Source organism: Lissotriton vulgaris, chromosome 12, assembly GCF_964263255.1.
Source record: "Lissotriton vulgaris chromosome 12, aLisVul1.2, whole genome shotgun sequence".
Classification (NCBI taxonomy): domain Eukaryota; kingdom Metazoa; phylum Chordata; class Amphibia; order Caudata; family Salamandridae; genus Lissotriton; species Lissotriton vulgaris.
The window spans coordinates 365327595-365351363 of NC_141700.1; the positions used below are offsets into that span (position 1 = coordinate 365327595).

The 23769-nt window shown below is 45.7% G+C and overlaps 1 protein-coding gene across 2 annotated transcripts in view; it reads right to left on the reverse strand.

Annotated features, from left to right (window-relative positions):
• Nucleotides 1–23769, reverse strand: part of CEP89 (centrosomal protein 89) — a 1308678-nt gene that overhangs the window by 1185367 nt on the left and 99542 nt on the right. For both annotated transcript variants that reach the window (XM_086945134.1, XM_086945133.1), the window contains exon 5: nt 626–688. In XM_086945134.1, coding sequence (XP_086801260.1) covers nt 626–688 — 63 coding nt within the window. The remainder of the gene's footprint in view (nt 1–625; nt 689–23769) is intronic.

Consider the following 23769-nt stretch of genomic DNA (forward strand, 5'->3'; position numbering starts at 1 on the left):
CTCTCTATTGACAAGGTAAAGAAGAAGCTCCCTTATACAGCATAAACGTTGTTCTATTACGTAGGTTTTACCATCCTAACAATCGACCTCACTACTCCTGCAAGGCAAAAAGAGTATGTCCATATCCCAAGCACCATTAGTGCAACAATCTCTCAAGTAGAATGTGGCAGTGACTCTTTGTAACCCACTTTCTTTCAGTTCACAATACACAGCCAGTTAAGATTATCATGGTCACCCTTGAAGTGACAGCGAGCCTAGGACCTTTCTCTTTAGAACAGAAGCTTATAATCAGATCTAAATTCATTGGCTCAAGTATTATACATATCCTCAGATTTGCCTGGCCAGACATGTAACATTTGACTGATCTCTATGATCCTGTTACCTCTGAAACACCCTGCTAGCAGGCTTGCCATACCAAGCCTCCTTCAGATCAAGAACGTCTGTTAATTAAAAGTGCCACCCAAGATTACAGTCAATGCACATTAAGCTCCATGTCCATCCAGATCTCTTCCAGATTTACTTTTAGAATGAGACAAAAGGCCTGCTATAGACATCCTAAACATCATATTTCATTCGGTAGTGTACCAAAAATATTTGAGAGCAATTATTTTTTTACAACACATACGGGTTCCAGGTAGGGCCGATCTGGTAGAGGCGGTGGAGTCTCTATGTCCTGTATGCGGGCACTCTGAAAGAACAAATCAACATTACAATTTTATAAACAGCGATACAGAATATAGGAAAGCAGTTGCTGTAACATGTGCTGCACAATTAATGCTCCAGATGATCTCTTCTTGGATAATATTGCTTTGGTAGGAAGAAAAGTTCTATGTGATGCAGCAATACAGACTAAGAAAGAGCTACCTAAAACATTGAGACCCAGTTTTCTACAGTATAGCCATAAATCACTTGAAAAGCAACATTCTGAAGTATGGGCTTTGCCTGTCCAGTTAGTTGGAAGACGGCATATGGCTACTCGTCAGAATAAAGGTCTTCAATAAAAAAACATATCCCTGAAGTAAAATCTGTGGTCCCATTTAACTAAAATCAATATTTAGAAAGTCATCTTAATGTTATCTGATCTAACCAATGCATTGAATTATATGAACCCATTAAAATGAACAATCATCAATAAATATCTCTAAGGACACAAACCATACCATTAAAGCTTCAGAATAAAATGTTTTCCAAATGTACTGCCTGTGCATCCCATGCAGTAACACGGAGGAAAATTTTTAGGGAGGAAAGAATCTAGGAAATGTAAGCCCAAAAAATAATTTTTGCTAATATATATTTATTGGAATTGCAGACAACTCCTTCCCCAAATTATCTGGTGTGGATGAATTCTCTTAGCAAATGGTTAGAAAGCAATTAGTTAAACGAAAATGCATCACCATCTGTGATAAAGTAAAAAGTAAAGGATCTGTCTACTGATTTTTTTTTTGTCCTTGAAATTTTGTTTGGATACCGAGTGGGATGTGGAGAATCACCTTTTGTAACTGGAGTAAAATTAAAACGAATAACTTTGTAGCGAATCAAGTTCTGTTACTCTTTTACTCCTTTACACACTAGTTGGGCACCCTATGCCATTAGGATACAGCTTTTAAAAAGAGCATGACATTGAAGAGCGGTCTGCTTGAGCTCCACCATCCCGAAACAGGACAGGTCCCACCTATGCATTATAAGAGTTACCAGCAGGACACCTCACCTACATTTTCCTGTTACATCATCAAGCGGCAAAGCATACACTCTGAGTTGTGTAAAGGAGGGACTACAAGCACTAAGACCACACAAATCACCGCAATGATAAACTTACGTTTGTCCATCTTCACATTCAACTTGATTAAGAGATGTTACAAAATGATATGCCGGGAATTTGTAACTTGATATGTAAAACCTAATAGTTAATAAGAACTTCCTGGCCATAGGAAACATACCCGGATGAGTAGTCTACGGTGAATTTACTGCAGAAAGTAAAATCAAAAACACCTAAGGTAACTCAGCATATGTTATAAATGGGCAAATGTAGATGGAAAACCAAGTAGGCTGCATTTTGCTGTCACACCACAAACAGCGCCTTAGCTATCTAGTGCTGACAGCACTGTAAATAATACTTTAACAAACAAAACAAACATTTGCAATGCAATAGGTCTCGCCTTTGGTACCTTATAAGTATTGAGCCATGCAGCACATTATCCTGGGAGCTGCAACATCTACTAAGTCACTCACATGTTATCAGATAGTGCAAAATTGGTTTATTTTTAGTTTGCACTTAAGTATCTGAAGCCCTGAAAGTGCGCATGAAATACGATCAACATTGTTGAGCACCGTAAAGTATTTATCAAAATTCCACATAAGGTAACAACGCGAGTTTGGGAAAAGATACACTGGAGTGTGCGGAAGGTGTCGGTGAGCAATCGCTTCAAGCAAATTCAGTATAACATAATACATATGACGTACCTCTCACCTGGGAGGCTGCATGCCATTGACCGCTCCAGAGACCCTCCCTGCCCCAGATGTCGCTATGGTCTGGCAGATTTTCTACATATGGTATGGATGAGCCCAACGACCCAGGCACATTGGACGGCGGTTCTCGGGGAGCTGACCCGGATAACGGGATTGACAATCGATTTGGATTCACGCGCTTGTCTTTTGGGATTGATTCCTCAAGACCCCAAACGCAAGATAAGCAGGCAGTTCCTGATCCTGGGTCTGGGAATAGGCAAGAGGTGTATTGCGATCCACTGGTTAACTCAGCAGGGACCGATACTGGGGAAACGGAGGACGGATCTTCGGGAGTGGGCCCTAGCAGAGGAGCGGCACATTATGTGCACCAGGAGGGATGCCAAATTGCCCGAGGTATTTATGGCATGGGGAGCGATGATCAAGGAGATTGCTGGACAGACCTCCCAGGCCACCATAGACAGCACAGATGCAATGTCCTCCGTGAAGGGAGAGCCCCCAGGACAGTGAGGGGAGACTCAGGACGGCCCCACATGATTCCTTCGATACATGGACCTGGAGTAATAAAGACCCGGCCGGGGGGGGGAGGGAGGGGGGCGGTTCCGGGGGGGTTGTTGGGATGGGGAGCTGGGAGGAGAGTTTCCTATAGTTGAGTTGCATACAAAAAGATACACCACATGATGCTGTGGATAGCAGACGCTCTAAAGTTGGGAACCCAGACATTACTGCTAGCATGTATTTGAATTGTGATGTTCCCCACCTCGGCTGAGGTGGATGAAATGTATACATGTTTTTCTGGATGTGAGCTGCCGAGTTGGAGAAAACATAATAAAGACATTTAAAAAAAAGTATTTATCAAAATACTGAAATTAATTTCGAGTTCACTAGAATGGAAGTAGTGTCATGATAACCAACTCCTACTTGAGAATTTAAAGGCCACTTCACTGGCAAACATCCTTGTAGTATCAGCCACATCATTCACCCTCATAAACCATTAGTAAACACAGACAGACACCTTTGTCTATGTTTGTGTTTCTGTGTGCAAATGTTTTGGCTAGGAGTACGTGTGAGAGATAGGATGTGCATCCTTGTCCTGCTAGGAGTCTACAGGTCCCGTTCCACTCTTGCCTGACTCAGAGGCTGTAAAGGGTCCACGGCATGGCTTGTGCTTGCACCCAGTGCTCTCTTGAAAAAGCTGAAAGATTAAAATGCCAGCTTGAAAAAAAGAGCCGCACACTTAGGCCTGCAGTGGGGACTGGGGGCCCACACTCTGCATCTGTATAAGCACACTCTCTCTGCTGTCTGGGCTGTTGACGTCAGAGTAGGCTCATTAACAGTGAGGGGAACAGGGGATGAGAATATCAAGATAAAAATTAGAAGGGAAGAGGAGGGAGGTCTTGGGAGAGGGGGCACTCGCTTTAGCGATGCTTTGTGTTAGGCGTTCGCTTCTCTTTTCTGATGGGGAGGGTACCTTTGGCATTAACCCGCTTCTCACCTTCTAGCTGCCGCTCTGATGGGGACCTAAGGCAACCATTGGAACGGAGGGCGAGGAATAAAGGAAATGTAAGTAAAGAGCTGAGCACAGAAATGTAACAAAGCTCAGGCTGAGATCCGAATCTAAAAATTAAGGACTGCTGCCACAGTTCTGATAGACGGCGCGTGGCTAAACAAGAGAAAAATAACCTTTGGAAAATAAACATTAACAAGCATTTGCAATGCAATAGGTCTCGCATTACTGAAAGTTTGAGCTATTGGCGTTGCTAACAGTAATGCAACGCCAATAGTCCAAACTTACAGTAATACGAGACCATATTGCATTGCAAATGCTTGCTTACAGTGGAGTTATTATTAAAGGAAAAAGTGCACGTTGTCCTGTGGTGTTTATTAAGTGATTTTGTACACTAAATATGGAACAACTGTGTTTGTATTTGGTTTTTGCAGTAGGAGATGTAGCCTAATGGCCCGGTCTGCCGACATTAAAAGTGGAAAATTACTTTTGCTTCAAAATCTCAGATGAGCACCCTTTGATTCTAGACAAGTCACAATGTTTGTGTGGTTAAAAAACACAGAAGTCAGTTTGTACTGTAAAGCGCTGTAATGCCATTGTGTCCAGTTAGCTCTATAAATAGCTGCCAAAAAATTAATTGAGCAGAAAAGAGCACCGGTGCACATAATTGAAAAGGGGACCCCTATGGCTGTTATGTGAATTGTACCCTTAAAACCCTTAACAGCTAGCAAAGTGGGGTCCTGGGCACATCACAGCATGTGACTGTGCCTTGGGTCCTTAAGCTGATGGACATTAGTGCGCACTTTGATCGGTCTCCAAACGCTACATGAAACACTGGATATATCCTTTCCAATACAGGCCATACTACGCATATTGGGTTGAAGCCCCTGTTAATCATTTTATGTGGCTTGATTATGAATCTCTGGGAATAAGTGATATTTTAGGTGAGAGCTTGCTAGCATTAAAGTTTTATATTCACCTTAGAGACAATGCTTCTGCTTTGAATAAAACAAGCCTATAGCCCAGTACTGCTAGAACCTAGTTGACAAGATTAATAATAAAGACGTAATTCTTTGCATAATGGACTGCAGGAAGAAATGCAGAGCAGTGAGGGAGAAAGAGCGAGAAGAGGGAAATAGAACGGAACTAAAGACTGCATGTATGTATAGGAATGCATTTGTGAATTCCTTTTCTTAAAAGTTCAGTCTACGCCATTGAAGGAAACATTTGGGCCCACAGCCTCTTGAACAAGTTTAAACCTCTCTAAAATATACAAAAAATGCCGATGGGAAATCGTTTGTTTTTAAACGAACTCTGGATCAAATTTAGAAATTAAAATGTGTATAGAAAGGTAAAGGCATGAGCAACATTTGTTATATTTGCGCCCCGCTGCTGAGGAGAACTGCTTAATGTCAGCCACTGATGGACTTCCAATGAAAAGCAAAACACGACCAGGCAGAACTTCTGTTCCCAATCAATCAGCGGGAATCAGAAACCTCACTAGAGCCTTTGATCTCCGATCCCCTTAAAGACACAGAATGGGGGACAGACAGAGACCAGCCACCAGGACAAAGGAAGAAGCACGTACGAGACAATTCACTGCACACTGAAGTCTTACGCATTCCCCTGCGAAAACAGACATACCTTCACGGAGAAAATAGAACATGTTAGCAGCAAAATTTTTGTATTTATTTGTTAGTATGTTGGGTGAAACTCCGCCCACTGCCGGGTAATTTCTGTTGCAGCTTGCCATTAGTTTAACGTTGGCATATCTGTTGTTATCTGGCTTTTGACTGGCTGTTGATGTGATACTGACTTCCGTTTAGACCGGAAGCAGCAGCGCCTAACTACTGTTTCGGTCCGCTAGTATGTTTAATGTGCTGCTGAGGAGAACTCTTTTATAAGATTGTTGCAGCGACGCTTTCAGACCCCTCCCGCCCCCCACCACAGCATGCCAAAGCGCCTTTATGTATTTGCAGTCAGGTGCGCCTTCAGACCCATTCCCGCCTATTGCCTTTCCAATGCTTGTAATTATTGCTTTCCTCCCGTCGCGGACCACTGGCATTCATCTGCTTTGTAATTATTAATTTCCGCTGCGAGGGAGCGACCTGCAGGAACACACAGCTGCATGGGAGCCATTCTTTTGGCTTCAGCCCGGCACCCGATTTTCTCTTGCACCCCTTCTGCTTGTTTACTTTTTTAATGTTTAACTTCTCCCTGGAGAATTATTTTGAGGCGCTATAGTTACTTCATGACTCGGAGAGGCAGCGCGTGCGCTGCCCTATACGAGACCTAAAAGTAAAGTAAATATAAGGGAAGGTCTGAGCACAGCAATGTAACGAAACCCAGGCTGAGATCGGTATCTGAACATGAAGCGCTGCCCCATACTTGTGTTAAAAGGCGCACTGCAGCACAGGAGAACAAAAACAACCTTCGGAAAATAAACAGAAATTAAATATACAAGCATTTCAAAGAAAAGCAGGGCGGCGCGTTGTTCGTTCTGAATGGCGATAAATTCCTTTAACAGATAACAATCAAAGGCGAAGTGAAATCACGTGACCAAGGAAGAATGCATCTGCCAGTCTTCTCGCTCCCGAGACCCCTAGGCCATGGGAGTGAACATTTTAAGAAGAGGTGGGACATGCACCCGCCTTCGGCCAATTGCGTACTTTCATTTTTTGAAAATTGCAAAAAACACAGTTGATGGACAGAATGTAGAACAATGTCATACATTCACCCCAGTACAAGGATCTGGGCCTAAATCCATCGTTTTTTTGCACTCCACACCACCCTGGTTAGACACTGGCTATATGCAAATCAGCTCTGACCCTGTGCCCCATGGGAACAGACCAGTCCGAACTACCAAGCCATGTCTTTCCCAGACCGGAATCAAGCATCCAAGGACCGGTTTCTGGCTATCAGCCTGGATAGCTTGACTCCAGTGGTGTGGAGAGCCTGGGACTCACGTCTGAGTATACCCAGCACACTTGGGGTGAAAATTGCAAAAAACACAGTTGATGGACAGAATGTAGGCACAGGGTCAGAGCTGATTTGCATATAGCCAGTGTCTAACCCAGGGTGGTGTGGAGTGCAAAAAAACGATGGATTTAGGCCCAGATCCTTGTACTGGGGTGAATGTATGACATTGTTCTACATTCTGTCCATCAACTGTGTTTTTTGCAATTTTCACCCCGAGTGTGCTGGGTATACTCAGACGTGAGTCCCAGGCTCTCCACACCACTGGAGTCAAGCTATCCAGGCTGAATGAAGGCTGATAGCCAGAAACCGGTCCTTGGATGCTTGATTCCGGTCTGGGAAAGACACGGCTTGGTAGTTCGGACTGGACTGTTCCCATGGGGCACAGGGTCAGAGCTGATTTGCATATAGCCAGTGTCTAACCCAGGGTGGCGTGGAGTGCAAAAAAACGATGGATTTAGGCCCAGTTCTTTGTACTGGGGTGAATGTATGACATTGTTCTACATTGTATGTATGTATGTATGTATGTATGTATGTATAGGCATTTATATAGCGCACTACTTACCCGTAGGGTCCCAAGGCGCTTCGACCGCTGCGAAACCCTTCCTGGCTTCCCTGAGAGATGGTCCCTTAATGGGTATCTCCAGGGTGAGACCAGGCATCCCCGGCGGTCTGGTGGGGCCGTTAGTGAAGATGAGGCAAGCTAATGCCCAGAGTTGCTGAGTGTGATCGCTGATCAGAGTGGGCACCGAGGCGAGAGAATTATCGAGTCCGCTGACCCTGGTCCAGAAACCTGCCGCGCCGGGAATCGAACCCTGGTCCCGGGCCGTCCTCTGCTCTCGGGTCTGCCGCCTCTAACCAGTGAGCCACACTACATTCTGTCCATCAACTGTGTTTTTTGCAATTTTCATTTTTTGAAAGCCACACGCAAAGGCCAATTGATGTGAAAACCACATGCACAAGCGTTCTGAATGTCTGGAGTGTTTCCAAGAGGCCCTCTCCTAGAGCAGTGTATTTGTGCTGCATTAGGCTCAACCTAAAAATGCATGTGTCCTTATGTAACGCAACGGGTGCTCTTGTAAAGCGCTCTGATACCAGATACCTTAGGGTCAAGTATGCGCTATATAAAACTCCATTTAAAAAAAAAAATGTAATTGAACTTTTGGTCAGCTCTTTGCTCACTTTGAGGTCTTGTTCGTTTTAGAATCCTACTTCAGATTTGATAGTTTCCTCCCTATATGCAGGGCACAAATGGCCAACATGTGATTCCATAATTTAGACAGGATGGTTCACTAAGTAGAATGCTCGCCAATACACTATGTTGACCTACAAGTTAAGCACCGTCTGTAGGTAAGTGGGTTCTGCTTTCATGATTTCCCCCACTTTTTTCCTAGTGTCAATGTGTTTTGACTGTAGTTTGCTGGGATCCAGCTAATCAGCACCCCAGCATCTGTGCTCTCTCTCCCAAATTGGCTTTAGTAAGTAATTTTGTACCTTCACAATGGTTACTGGTGTACCCCTATAAGTCCCTAGTATATGGTACTAAGGTACCCAGGGATCTCCTACGGGATGCAACTTGTATTATGCCACCAATGGGAGTCCACTTTAACTCGGACTACAGGCCTGCCATTGCAGCCTATGTGAGTTGGTGCTTGCACCTCTCACACCAGATGTTTTCCCTTATATCTGAGGTCATTACACTTGAAACCTTTAAGTCACCCCTATGAAAGGCCCTTAAGTCCTAAGGGCAGGTTGCTTGGTTCCAAGTGTGAGGGTGCCCCAGCATGAGTTGGATGCCCATCAAAACCAAGAGTTGATTCTCCATGCTTTGTAAGTGTGGTCAGCCATTTTAAGGTACATAGTGGACATCAGTCATTAAGAGATGTCTAACTATATAATGGCTGCGGTGAACTTGGTAATTTCTGGTATCAAACATGTTGGAATCATACCCCAACACCAATTCAGGTTTTGGAGGTATGATCCTATGTACCGGGGGCCCTTAGAGGAGCCCCCTGTACTTCTGGTAACAGCCTTTCAGGGTCAGCAAGCAAGCTAGTGATGCTGCCGACTACAGACACTGTGTCATTTTGCTTCTGAGCAGAGTTCGAGCAAGTCAAGGTAGAACAATTGGTTTCCTGTCACAGGGAGGTGTGACTACCTCCCAGACAGGACTTAGTGTATTGGGCTGCAGTGGGCGTGCTTTTCAGCACCCCCAGAGTACATTGAAGGGCACATTTGGTGCCCTCTTCACATAAACTGGTTTGAGCCAGTTCAGGAACCCCTGGTTTCCACTCTGGCACGAAACTGGACAAAGGACAGGGGAGTATCATCCCCTCTGTCCAGCCTCTCATCTGGGAGGGATCCAGAGTCGTTCCAACACTTTCCTTAGGTATTTATGGGCTCCCCTGTGGGTGGGTCCTCATATTTGTTGTGGAACAAGACTCGCCTTTCAAACCAAAACACTCTTCGACCGTCTGGACACTTGGACCTCGTTTGACTTCGACTGGAAACAAGACTGCATCAAGGAAGACTTCTGCTGCTCCTGGTCTTGCTGTTTTTCAAGTCTTTACCACGTCTGTGCCGGTGCTTCGCTCAGTTTCTCCAGAAGACATGTGGGTATCAAAGAAATCCGAAGAAAACTCCCTTGGAGTGAAGGAGCCACTCCTCTGTATCTACAGGAACCAACCACAAAAAGGTGACAAGTCTGCTGCTCTTGTTGTCCTACAGACTTCCATAGGCTCAGCAATACAGGTGGTGGTTCTGTGGCTCTCCAGAGGCCTGGCCTTTCTTCCCTGCAATTGGGGTGACAGTATCCCTCCTCGGAGCCCTGTGCACCGCATCGACTTACCATTGCCAAGGCTTATTGACTCTGCACCCAGAGATTTTAGGGCTACAAGAGAGAGGCTGCAGACTCCAGCACCTCATATCTCAAAGATATGCATCCTCACTGCATTCTTTGCACTATGAGCCTCCATCTTTGGCGAGCTGCCGGAGGTCATCTTGCAACTCCTGTGCCTTCGGCCTGTGGGTCCTCTTGAGGGTCGTCTTCTGCTTTGGTGGTCTCCCTTGTTGCTTGGGCCTGCTCTGACACTCCTGCACTTGGTGATTCCTTTAGACCTTGCTGGTCTCTACGATTGCATCGTGTCCGCTTCAGCGCCATTTGCGGCTACCAATGCTTGTTGGTGCTCACGCCGGACCCAGACCACCTAGACACCGACATACGACGTTTGGTAGCTTGTGCACAGCTCCTGGTCTTCCTCAGTATCTCCTGGTCCCCACAGCTGCAGCAACAAGGTCCTCGTCACCTCTCCCAAGCTCCCTGCCAGGAGGTCAAGCATTGTGCTCCTGTGCATCTTGCGGCTGCCAAGTCTTGTTGACTCTGCACCCAGAGATGTTCGGACTACAAGAGGCTCCAGACTACAACACCCCATCTCGCAAAGATCTGTATCCTCACTGCATTCTTTACACCATGAGCCTCCATCTTTGGTGAGCGGCCTGAGGTCCTCTTGCAACTCCTGTGCCTTCGGCCTGTGGGACCTCGTCAACCTCTCCCAATCTCCCTGCCAAGAGGTCAGGCATTGTGCTTCTGTGCCTACTGGGCACCTCCGAGTGGCGTAGACTCTGTCCCCTATGCTTCCAGGTTCTCCTCTTCAAGAATCCACACTTGGATTCCACTGGACATCTTCACAAACTTCTCCAGAGGATTTTTCTCCATAGTCTTCCATTGTCATCTATGGGAGGTTCCAACGTCACTTCACTTATCATTTATTTTCACCCCTATGCACCTGACTTCACTGGTGCAGGTAACATGGTTCCTGGGGCATCAACAGGTGGGGTAGCAACCTTTCGTCCTCCAAGGGGTTTCTTCAGATCATCTGGGAAGGGTCCTCCATTTTAAAACTGCAACCGCAACTACTACATTGACTTTTATTGGGGATGTGCTTCCAATCTGCACACAGCCTCTGTGGGGTTCCTGGGTACTTACCTTGGGTGGTTCCTGGTTCTCTGTGCTCTTCTTAGTCTTCTGGTCCAAATCCCGTTCTTCCTTGCAGTTCGCATTCCACTTCTTTAATATATGGTTTGGTCTCCCCTTGGAGACCAGTGTATTTTGTGCTACTTACCTAATTTATTTTGAGTATTTTCATGTGTATTGTTGATATCTCCGGGTAGGAGATATACCGATGTGTCACTCACTGTATTGTCTAATAAATAGACTTATTTTTTTATAAACACTGTGTGGTTCTTCATCTAATCTATACTGTTGATTAAATGTGGTTAAGCAAGCTGCTTTGCACTCCTTCAAAATGTGCAGTGCTTAATTTGTAAAATAAGTGCCAGGGCTCTGACCAGGACATCACTGCAGCTTGCACCTCACATCGCTCTTGTCAGCGCTGCCAGAACAACTACTAACCATCTCTCTTGCATGTAAATGCGGCAGTTCGAATTATGCCAGGTCCCCAAAGCTAAGGAATGACTGGGGAGGCCGGTATTAACACTATTTTAATGTATATTGTATTCCTAAACAACCATTGTTCTTCTCATCTCTAAATTAGATTAGCAGTGCCACCATGTGGTAGACTGTCAACATCATACTTAGAACAGTTAGGTGCCGAGCCCCGGAAACCAATGAAGTGCTGGTGCTGAGCACTGCAAAGTACCGGCTCAAATTAAACACTGAAGATAGGCCTGAAGGCTGCTCTCCACAGCTACCACTTTAAAAGCCTAACACTATCAAAGACCACAATAATGACCATAAGGGTTGCCTGGACTAGTGAAAGGTGCATCACTCTTTTAAGTGTGCATCATATACTAAGCCAGGCTCCTATACCGTCCCTCAGTAATATTTCACTCCGTCACTGTATATCTCTCTCTCTCCTTTAGGTATGCCTCATGCTCATTAAATGTGCAGCTCTTTTACATTATGTTTCACTCTCCCCATATGTGTTTTCAACCCCCTTTGTACATCGCCATCACTTTTCCCATATCTCCCTCTCTGTATGTCCCCTACCAACAGGAAAGTGTGACATTCACCATTCCTGAGCCTCTCCTCCTGTATTAATCTCCATATGGCTCTCTCTGCCATGATTTTCTCTAAGCGGTACAAAAGGGGGTGGTGATGGACGGAGCATCTGAACCAATCAAACACTCTCACCAGTCAACAGATCTGGGTATAATCCATCGCCGTTCTTTAGCCCACTCTGCCACCCAAGTTCAGACATGGCCATATGCAAATCAGTCTGACCCTGTTCCTCAGGGGAACAGTCCAGCCTGAACTGCCAAGCCATGCCTTCCCTGGACCGGAAACAAGCTTCAGAGGGCCGGTTTCTGGCATTACAGTCGTCTTCAGCCCGGCTTGCTTGAATCCAGTGGCAAAGTGAGCAAGGGACTCACGTCTGAGCATACCCTGACAACTTATGGCGAACAAAGTGGTACAAAAGGGGGTGGTGATGGACGGAGCATCTGAACCAATCAAACACTCACACCCAGTCAACAGATCTGGGTTTAATCCATCACCGTTCTTTAGCCCACTCTGCCACCCCAGTTCAGACATGGCCATATGCAAATCAGTCTGACCCTGTGCCTCATGGGAACAGTCCAGCCCGAACTGCCAAGCCATGGCTTCCCTGGACAAGAAACAAGCTTCCGAGGACCGGTTTCTAGCATTACAGCCGCCTGCAGCCCGGCTTACTTGAATCCAGTGGCAAAGTGAGCAAGGGAATCACGTCTGAGCATACCCTGACTACTTATGGCGAACAAAGCGGTACAAAAGGGGGTGTTGATGGACGGAGCATCTGAACCAATCAAACACTCACACCCAGTAAACAGATCTGGGTTTAATCCATCACCGTTCTTTAGCCCACTCTGCCACCCCAGTTCAGACATGGCCATATGCAAATCAGTCTGACCCTGTGCCTCATGGGAACAGTCCAGCCCGAACTGCCAAGCCATGTCTTCCCTGGACCGGAAACAAGCTTATGAGGACCGGTTTCTGGCTGAGTGAGCTAAAGAATGGTAATGGAAGCAGAAGGGACAGTGTCTATGCCACTCAGGAGTGACCAAGAAAAACGGAAGACGAATGCCTACTGATGTCGGGTGTTGCAGGGGAGCTGACGGTGACCCTAGAACTGCAGCTGTGTGGACCATGCGACACTGAGGAAGACCAGGAGCCGTACATGAGCTGTCCAATGTCGGGAGTCGAGAGTTAAGGGGTCGGTGTCCAGAGGGAGCACCATCAAGCCTTGGCAACTGCAACCAATGTGGAAGTGCAGAAATGTGTAATGTTGGGACCAGCAAGGTCCAGGAGATTCGCCACAAGCAGGGGAGTCAGGGCAGGCCCGAGCAAACAAGGGAGCCCAAAGAATATGAAGATGACCCTCAAGAGGACCCACAGGCTGGAGGAATTGGAGTCGCAAGAGGACCTCAAGCAGCTCACTAAATATGCAAGCCCACGATGCAAGAAGATGTGGTGAGGATGAAGATCTTGGTCACTGGAGATGTTTGAGGTTGGGCTAGCTGGAGCCTGAAGATCTTTGAGAAAGGAAGCCAACTAGCCTTTGAAACTGCAAGTCAACCTGGTGAACAGGGGTTAGGTTCCTGCGGCTCCGACGAGGGATTCTGGCCTCAAACTAGGTGAGAGGACAGGGCAGGCTCCGAGGGATGAGAGGAACCACCACCTGTGTTGCTGAGCCTGTGGGAGTCCGTGGGAGCCTAGGATCAGCAGCCCGGTCAGCTTAGTTGCAGTGCCTGCAGATGCACGGAACTGACTCCTTCACTTCAATGGACATTCCTTCAGGTGTCTTGGATGCCCACAGGCGTTGAAAGGTTCCTGTATGGTGCACAGGCATGGACGTTGCAGCAGACGAGCAGGGTGACAAAATCAGGAGCAGCAGGAGTCTTCCCGGTTGCAGCCTTGATACCCAGAGGAAAGTCCAGCGAAGTCCAGAGTGCCCAAATGGTTGAAGAAGAAGTGGTGTCGGAAATGTATCTTGTCACACAACGAATCTAGGGACCCACCCTCAGATAAGCCCTTAAATACCCTAAGGAAAGGGTTGAGATTATACAGGGGTCTCTCCCTAAGGATGGGCTGGACAACGGGAAGGATACTCCCATGCCCTTCGTCCAGGATCACACCAGAATGGGAGCCAACGGCTCCCTGAACTGGTTTGAATGGGACTATGCATGGAGGGCAACAGGTGTGCCCTGCATGCAGTACATGTGGCGCTGGCAAGCGCTCCCACCTTACCCCAATACACTAAATCCTGTCTGGGAGGTGGTCATACCTCCCTGTGACAGGATACCTATTGTTCTGCCTTCCCCTGCTTGAGCTTGGCTCAGCAGTAGGAGGGCAGAAACGTGCCTCTGGCCGTCAGCAACCTTGGCTGGCTGTCCAGGTCTGGAAGACTGGAACTGGGCCTCCAAAAGGAGCTTTACGGTGCATGGAATCATACCTCCCACACCATTTACGGTGTGGGTGTATAATTTCAACATGTTTGATACCAAACATGATAGGATTCGTTGCAGCCAGTTTCGAGATGGTCACCACGTAATGACGCGGCCCCCTTCTATGTCATATAGCTGTCTCACTTACAACCCGGAAGAATGGACTCCGTAGGTCACAGGGGTGTCCTGCTCATGCAGGGGCACCCTCACACTTAGAACCAAGCACCCTGCCTTCAGGATTGAAAGGCCCACTCTAGGGGTGACTTATAGGTTTTAAGTGCAGTGACCTCATTTATAGGGAAACCTATCTCTTTCATAAGTGGTGCTAGCACCAGCTTACACAGGTTGCAACTGTAGGCCTGTAGTTACAAATTGAGTGGTCTCCCATGGGTGGCATAATACATGCTTCAGGCCATGGGGGACCCTTGGTGTACCTATGCCTTGGGTACTTTAGTACCCTATACTAAGGACTGACAAGGTTACACCAGTGTCCAAGCTGTGATGTACCTAAGTACTTACCAAATCAATTTAGGGGAGAAAGCACAGAGACTGGGGTCCTGATGCAGAAGGATCTTACATTCTGACACCATGTATGCATGGATTTCCGTCTCCTTCTCTGTGCTTCACCCTCCCAGAGTCTCACTGTTCCCTTTTGTGTCTCTTTCTTTCTGTAGTTGTTCCCTCAATTACTTTTCACTCTCCTCATATGCATGTGTCTGCAATGTGTGTCCAATTTATTGCAGACATGTTTCTGCCCCTATCTGACAGCCCATGAATGGTCCAGGGAAATCAACAGGGCTATTAAGATATAGGATCCCTATCGCCCTATTTGTAGAGTGTGACACACACCTGAGTACAGCGAAGCCTGTGTGAGAGAGAGCCTTCTGCCGACTGAGAGACTTCGACTAGGTTCTCTGCCCGGCACTTTCCTTGACAAATGTGTGGCTACAGTCCCCGCCCTGGTTCTGACCATGTTGTAAGCACCAGCTCAGTTGGGCTACCACCTTTGCATGGTGAAGATAAACCATCCTTCTTTCACCTGCAGGCAGATATGATTGAGCAACCACATGGTCAGAACCAGGGCGGGACTGTAATCACACATTTGTCAAGGAAAGTGCCAGGCAGAGAACCTAGTCCAAATTCCCTCAGTCTGCCCAAGGCTCTCTCTCACACAAGCTTCGCAGTCCTCAGGTGTGAGTCACACTCTATTTTGGACCCTTCCACACTGGGATGGCCTGTACAAAACAAACCATTTCTAGATGGATAGTTTCCTATATTATGTGTTGTTTTCGGCAAGCCAATAAACCCCTTCTGAGTAAACCAAGAGCTTACTCCACAAGGAGGAAAACAGCCACTGCTGCTTGGTTGAGAAATGTTCCCTAACTATATATTTGTAAAGCAGTCACCTGGTTCACCAAAAGCTATTGTTTTGATTAAAACACTAGGGCTGACACTATAGTAGGGCAAGTAGTAGAAAAAAATTATTTGCCCTCTATTAAAGATCCATTTCTACTTAATACTAAACCTTTCAGAAGAACTTGGTCTGCAAGGCTGGGAGCAGTTAGCTGTTGGCTTCTTAAAAGGAGCACTATGCCTTTTTGACCTAGTGCACTCTTAACTTGGCAGGCACCTTTTATTTTATTTTTTATTTTTTCTGTACTATAATGAAAAATATCTTTGATCCATAATTTTTACAGACTACATTTTTCAGATAGATGCTACAACATCATCTCAGAGAGAGAAGAAAGAAATGTGTAAATGCTACCTGCATTATTATGTGGAAGAAAACGAGTTACTTACCTGTAACTTCAGTTATCCTGTATTGGTATCTTTCATAGATTCACATGCTTAGAATCATCCCCGCCGACGAGGTGGGAGTCTCTCAGTATAATAAAACATATACATAATAGTCATAAAAAACCTTATACAATAGGCTACTATGGACAGCAAAGTGACTACATTAGCCTATCTTAGTCCTTTTGTAAAAAGAACCAAATTTGGAACCCAGCCAATCAGGCTGCAGCACCCTCTTAAAGCCCTCCACAGAGAGGCAAACCCTCAGATTTTCTTAGCACAAGTGACAGTAAGAATGCAATAGCAATAAGGTAAGCCTCTCCGGGGAGGAGGGTGGGCCGCATGTTAATCTATGAAAGATACCAATACTGGATAACTGAAGTTACAGGTAAGTAACTTGTTTTCTTATCCAGTATTGGGATACCTTTCATAGATTCACATGCTTAGAATAAGAATAGTTAGCAGTAAATAATCCTTTGTTGTATAGTAGATGGTGGGTATCATAAGAAAAACAATAGATACCTCGTAAAAACCAATACAGCAATGCCATAAAACATCCAACCCTAATAAGCGAAAGCATCAAATACATATGTATCAATATGAAAAAAAATATATATATATATATATATATATATATATATATATATATATATATGAATTCGCAACTTGCCTCGTCGCATGGGGAGCGCATTGGAGCTGGTGCCAGCAACGGGACCAAGGCAGGATCCCGTATTTCTATCGCCACAAAGTTAAAAAATGATGGCACTCCACTCGTGAAACTTTTCAACAGCATTTATTTTTAGGCTGCGATGACCTACGCGTTTCGAACGTTACATTCTTGATCACGGTAACATTTTCAACAATGAGTCCCTTTTCACTTTTGCTTTAAATACACATTTCTCACCCAATGCATTGTGGGCATTGTAGTTAAATTAACATCATTTAACTAGATCAGAATTTCCTACTGAGTTTGTTAAAGTATGTGGAAATAATTGTGATTTTCATACATCATATGCGTTTTTGTCATTGTTTCTCGGACTAAGTGCCCTTACTATGCCATGCATATAGTGTTGATGTTAATATGTAGTGTATTAATGAGACTTGAGTCCAGCCATGTGTGGTTTAGCGGTGAAGAATTCATCCTATGTGCTAATTTAAATCTGCAGTGTATTTTGGTGAATTAATTCACTTTTAGTAAAACAACTACTGTGATTCGGCAGGAAAGGAATGTTATTCTGTGTTTCTAGGGCTGAGTGCCCTGGCCACCGCTCCTATTTACCACTGATAGCTGGACAAGTGTTGCTATGTGTTGTTTTGCTCATAATCGTGAGAAAGCAATTTCTATTCATCAAGTATTAAGCATCAGTTCCATTATAAATGTACATGAAGTTCTGCATCTGCATTAAGTCCCATCGGTTGTATGGTCTTTAACTTCATAATTAATTTAGATTCTAGTCTCCTTAGTTGCATTTTCCTGTCACCTCCACGTTCATTCGGAGGTATTGCAGCTAGACCAGAATATGTCATATTTGTCCATGTATAGCCAGGATGATTGATCATGTGCTTGGCCATTGCATAGGTGAGGTCCTTTTTCTGTATTGCCCTCGTATGTTCCAAGATACATTTTTTCAAGGGGCATGTCGAGCTCCCGATGTATCTTTTTCCGCATTGGCATTGCGGTAGATATACCACGAAAGGAGTTTCACACGTGATTTGTTGTTTTATTTCAAATTTTCTACCCGATGATTCTATCAGACTTTTGAGATTTTTTCCAATCTTGCACGCCTTACATATTAGGCATTTTGTGAATCCTGTTTGTTTGGATCCCAGCCAGTCTTTGTCTTTTCGCAGTTCGAAATGACTGTGCACCAAATGGTCTGACAAATTTGGTGCTCTTCTGTATGTGACCAATGGTTTGTCTCCTATCTCATTTCCAATGTCAATGTTTTTTTTTTTAAATGTGCCAAAATTTGCTCATGATTTTTCTGATCTTGAAACTCTCCTTAGTATACCTAATTATCATTCTTGGTTGTTCTTCCAATATTGTAGTCTCTATTTCATTTTCATTTAGTGTCTAGTCCTGATTCGGATTTCTTTTTCCTAGTAGGGTTCTATTGCTGGATGTTAGCATTTCATGTCTGTTTTTAAGGCAGAACTTTATCTGGAGGTCATCTTAAAGGATGTATGTTCTTGTCAGTGCTTCCATTTCAAAGCATAAGTTTTTAAGGTAGTAGGAGCTCTTGCCCTAGCAAGAATATGTCTACAATTCTGAGGTAAATTTATCTCCTTAAACTCTGTGAATCCAGAAACCATGCATGAAGATGCAATTGGACTGGACTAGGATGAAGAATCTTGCCATTGTTCAGTGATGACAGGGTCAGAGCTGCTGGAAGGCTGTAAGGTCTGCGTTTGGACAGTTGGAGAAGCTCCGTGAACCAATGCTGACGCGGCCACCACGGCGCAATGAGAATCATGCAGCATGGTTCCATCTGGAGCTTGCGCAGAAGTCTTGGGAGCAACGGAAAGGGGGGAAACGCGTAAGCAAAGATCCCTGTCCATCTATTCATGAAGGCGTTCCCCCACGAACCCTTCTCCGGCTCCCAACTGCCAAAGAAGGATTAGTTACTTACCTGTAATCCTAGTTCTCTTCCAGGGGTATACTCATTAAAGTCATAAGCACTGAATTATCTCCGCCCATGAGCGGGGACCCGGAACACATAAACAATATACATATATATGTGTAAATATAACCAAAAGTACAAAGTACTAAGTAATTATACACATATACATGTATAATAACCAACATATGCAGCCTAACCTTAACACATAGGCTAATCAAACCAAACCTTACACGTTCTGAAGCATGAAAATATGCTGTATATAAATGCAATAAACAGGCATGAGCCTAAAATGCATTTCATAGCCATGAAAAACCTTTTATTTTCATCAAAGAACCTGTAGTAAACAGTTATTAGCCTAAAAGGGCTGCATATGAAAAAATGTCTGTGTACAGAAAATCAGACTGGCACCCTGCCTTTAAGGCCCCAGAGAATCTGCACACTTTGCCTTTAAGGCCTCCAGGAGAACTCTGTTCCCATCATGCCCCACAGGTGACAGTTAGGTCAGTTCTTTTGTACGGTACAGTAAACTTTAGCAGGAATCTGCACTTAAACATATTGAAAACTTTAAACCTTAATGCTACTGCTCGCCCGGGGAGGCGGGAGGGTGCTTATGACTTTAATGAGTATACCCCTGGAAGAGAACTAGGATTACAGGTAAGTAACTAATCCTTCTCTTCCAGGGGATACTCATTAATAGTCATAAGCACTGAATAGAGTAGCAAGCTCATACCCACAGAAGCGGGCGAACAGATAAAAGCATAGTCATACTTTAAAATCACAGTGTTTAACTAGTATTAGCAAACAAATTTCTGAGTGATGCTTGTCCCACTTGTGCATCAGTCTGAGCATCAGAATCTAAACAGTAATGGCGTGTAAACGTATGCACTGAACGCCAAGTAGCTGCTTTACATATCTCTGACATAGCCACATTTCTAAGGAGAGCTGTGGTAGAAGCTTTTCCCCTCGTAGAATGAGCCCTAGGTCTACCTGGTAAAGACTTGTGGGCTAGCTGATAAGCCAGTAAGATGCATGACACTATCCACCTAGAAATGGATCTCTTGGATGCTGCCAACCCAGTATTTGTAGGACCATAGTTCACAAACAGACGGTCCGTCTGTCTCGAAGACTTAGTCTTATCTAAGTAAAATTTCAAAACCCTTTTTAGATCTAATGAATGTAAAGTCCGTTCTGCCGGACTTGAAGGGTTCGGAAAGAAAGTAGGCAATGTTATGGATTGGTTAATATGAAAATCCGACACCACCTTAGGTAGGAAAGCAGGATGAGTCCTGAGCACCACTCTGTTTCCATGAAAAACTGTGTATGGTTCATTGCAACACAAAGCCTGGATTTCGCTCACTCTACGAGCAGAAGTGATGGCCACCAGGAACGCTACTTTCCACGTCAGGTGTTGCAAAGAAGCTTTATGTATCGGCTCAAATGGGGGACCCATTAATTTAGTCAATACCACATTAAGCTCCCAAGGTGGAGACGGAGACCTGACTGGAGGATAAACCTTTCTTAATCCCTCTAGAAAATCCTTCACCACAGGCATTCGAAAGAAAGATATCTGTGTTGGCGATTTTCTATAAGCAGTTATTGCAGCAAGATGGACTTTGATGGAATTAAACTGCAAACCAGATTCAGCAAGGTAAAGAAGATAAGGCAAGACCACCTGCTCTTGACCATGAATAGGGTCCAGACCCTTACTCTGACACCAAAGGTAAAAGCGTTTCCACTTAAATCCGTAGGATTGTCTCGTAGAAGGCCGCTTTGCTTCCTTAAGGATGTTCATACACTCCGGATTCAGCTGTAAGTGCCCGTACTGGATGACTTCAGGAGCCATGCTGCCAAGCGCAGGGAGGGCAGATTGGAATGAAACACTTGCCCCTTCTGCTTGGACAGAAGATCCGGGCGACACGGCAATCTCCTGTGCGGTGTTATTGACAACTGGAGGAGATCTGGGAACCACCACTGGCGTGGCCACTCTGGGCAAATCAGTATCATTCTGGAGTGAGTCTTGTACAGCCGATTGATCACTGCTGGTATCAACGGTGTCGGTGGGAAGGCGTACAGCAAATCTTGACACCAATCTATCAAAAGGGCATTCCCTTGAGACCCTTTCTGGTAGAACCTGGACGCGAAGACGGGGCATTTTGCGTTTGCCGCGTCTGCGAACAGATCTATGTCTGGTGTTCCCCAATCCTGGAAAATGCTGTGCGCGACGTCTTCGTTGAGAACCCAGTCGTGCGCTTCGACGAAGTCTCTGCTGAGGTCGTCCGCCTGTGTGTTGAGACTCCCCGGCAGGTGAATTGCTGTTATGGACAGGTCTCGCGCCAGTAACCAATGCCAGATGGTCTGGGCTTCTATGGAAAGAGTCCTGGATCTGGTACCCCCCTGTTTGTTTAAGTAATACATTGTAGTTGTATTGTCCGTTTGTACCAGGAGGGACCGAGTCTGTAGCGATGGCGCCAGGGACTTGAGAGCAAGATGGACCGCTCTGAGCTCGAGAAGATTGATGTGATATCCTTTCTCGAAGTCTGACCATTGCCCTTGTACCTGCAGAGGGCCCATATGCGCCCCCCAGCCTTGGAGAGAAGCATCTGTTATCAGAGTCTGCTTTGGTGGGTCCTGATGAAAAGGGACTCCCTTCATCACGTGTACCTTCTTCATCCACCACCGGATGGAATCTTTTGCAGACTGTTGGAGATAAATCCGGTCCTCCCAGCATCCCGTCCTCTGTTGCCATTGATCTTCCAGACACTGTTGTAGAGGACGCATCTGCAAACGTGCGTTTGGCACGATGAAAATGCACGACGCCATTGAGCCCAGGAGAGAGGACACTTGCCGAACTGTCGGACGTGCAGTTTGAAGGAGAAGCAGACACTTCGCTCTGATGGATGACCACCTCTCCTCCGAAGGACACACGTTTTCTACTTCTGTATCCAGCTGAGCACCCAGGTAGTGGATCTTCTGGGTGGGATTCATTATCGACTTCTTGTAGTTGACTTGCAGACCCAACTTGTACATGAGCTGAAGACAAATCGAAAGATGTTCTTCTAGAAGCGATGGGGATGAACTCTTCAGAAGCCAGTCGTCTAAGTACGGATATATGAATATCCGACTCTTCCGAAGACAAGCCGCCACTACAGCCATACATTTTGAAAATGTTCTGGGGGCTGATCTCAGGCCAAAAGGGAGCACTGCGTACTGATAATGACGAGCCGCCACTTGAAACCTGAGAAATTTGCGATGTTTTCTGGATACCTGAATATGAAAATACGCGTCCTTTAGATCGATGGAGCACATCCAATCCCCTTGGTGTAATTGAGGGAAGATCTGGTGAAGAGCCAGCATTCGGAATCTCTCCTTCCGAATGAATTTGTTCAGTCGCCTCAAATCCAGAATGGGTCTGAACTCTGTGACTGGACCTTTTTTCTGCACAAGAAAGAATCGAGAATACAGGCCTTGACCTCTCTGCTGGAAAGGGACTGGTTCTATGGCCTTCTTCTTCAGGAGAACGTTCGCCTCCTGTTGCAAGCGCTTTATATTCCACTGCACCATCTTTAGAGGGCGCATGCCAGTGGGTGCCTTCTTGAACCTCAAAAGGTACCCGTTCTGAACGACATCCAACACCCATCTGTCCTTCGTGATCTGTTTCCACTCGTCCAGATAACGCACAATACTTCCTCCAACCGGAGTGGGACACGGTTGTAGAGGAAGCATTCGTTCATTGTTTCTGAGGCTGCTTGGCAGCTGATGACTGCTGCCTATTTCCATTGCCTCTGCCTCGTCCAGGCCGCCTCTGCTGGAATTGCGATCTTTGTTGATTCTGGCCTTGATTTTGCGAAGACCAATTCGTTTGTTGACTCCTTTGCTGAAAAGATCTCTTGTCATAGGGACGAAAAGTACCCCGACGTTTAAATTCTTTTTTCTTCTCAAGGCCTACGGCCTTAAGAGTGTCCAATTCCACCTTCATCTTAGACATCTCGTCATCTGCATGGGATCCAAACAGAGTTGATCCATTAAAAGGTAAATTGACCATTTTCCTCTGCGCCTCCGGCTTCAGTCCCGTAAGGCGAAGCCAGGCTGTACGTCTTGCGCAAACACCGTGTGCATAGCCATGAGCCGACAAATCCGCAGCATCAGCCGCCGCGCTAATGCTCTGGTTAGCCACCAAACCACCTTCCTCCACTATTTCCAGGAAGTCCTTCTGATCCTCTTTAGGGAGTTTATCTGCAAAACGAGCCACTGAGTCCCAGAGCAGACGGTCATAGCGGCCCAATAGAGCAGACGCACTGGCCACTCGCATGACCGATCCTGAGGTATTGCACATCCTTCGCCCCAGGGAATCCATACTCTTACTGTCCTTTTCAGGTGGAGCAGAAGAGGTAGATGCTGCCGAATGCGCCTTTCTGACTGCCGCTACAATCAGGGAGTCTGGTGGTGGGTCAGACCGCAAAAACATTGGGTCTTCCTCTGGAGCCTTGTATTTTTTCGCAATCCTAGAAGGACCTGAGCCCACCGTGGCCGGAGTTAGAAATGTCCTCATTGCTGGTTCAATCAATCCGGGCACTAACGGTAGGAGAGGCCTGCCAGTCGTCTTGTGATGTAAGGTTTCGAAGATGACTGAGGTTGCTATCTGGGGAACTGCCATTTTGATGCTGAATTTACTCGCTCCACGACATAACACATCATTAAATGTGCTTAGATCGTCTACTGGAGACACCCTGGAAGGAGGAGTAGAAGATATAGTCGGAGAATAGTCCCTATACGAAGATCTTGACGAGGACGAAGATGATGTAGAAGATGGAGTAGGAGTTCTACGTCTTCTTTGAGGAGTTGCCGATCGTTGCCTCCTACGCTCCCTTGAACGAGATTTCTCTCTCACTAAGGATCTTGAGCGTGATCTTCTATGCAGTTCCTTCCGAGGGACTGGAGTTCTCTCCCCCATTATCGGACGCATCTTCC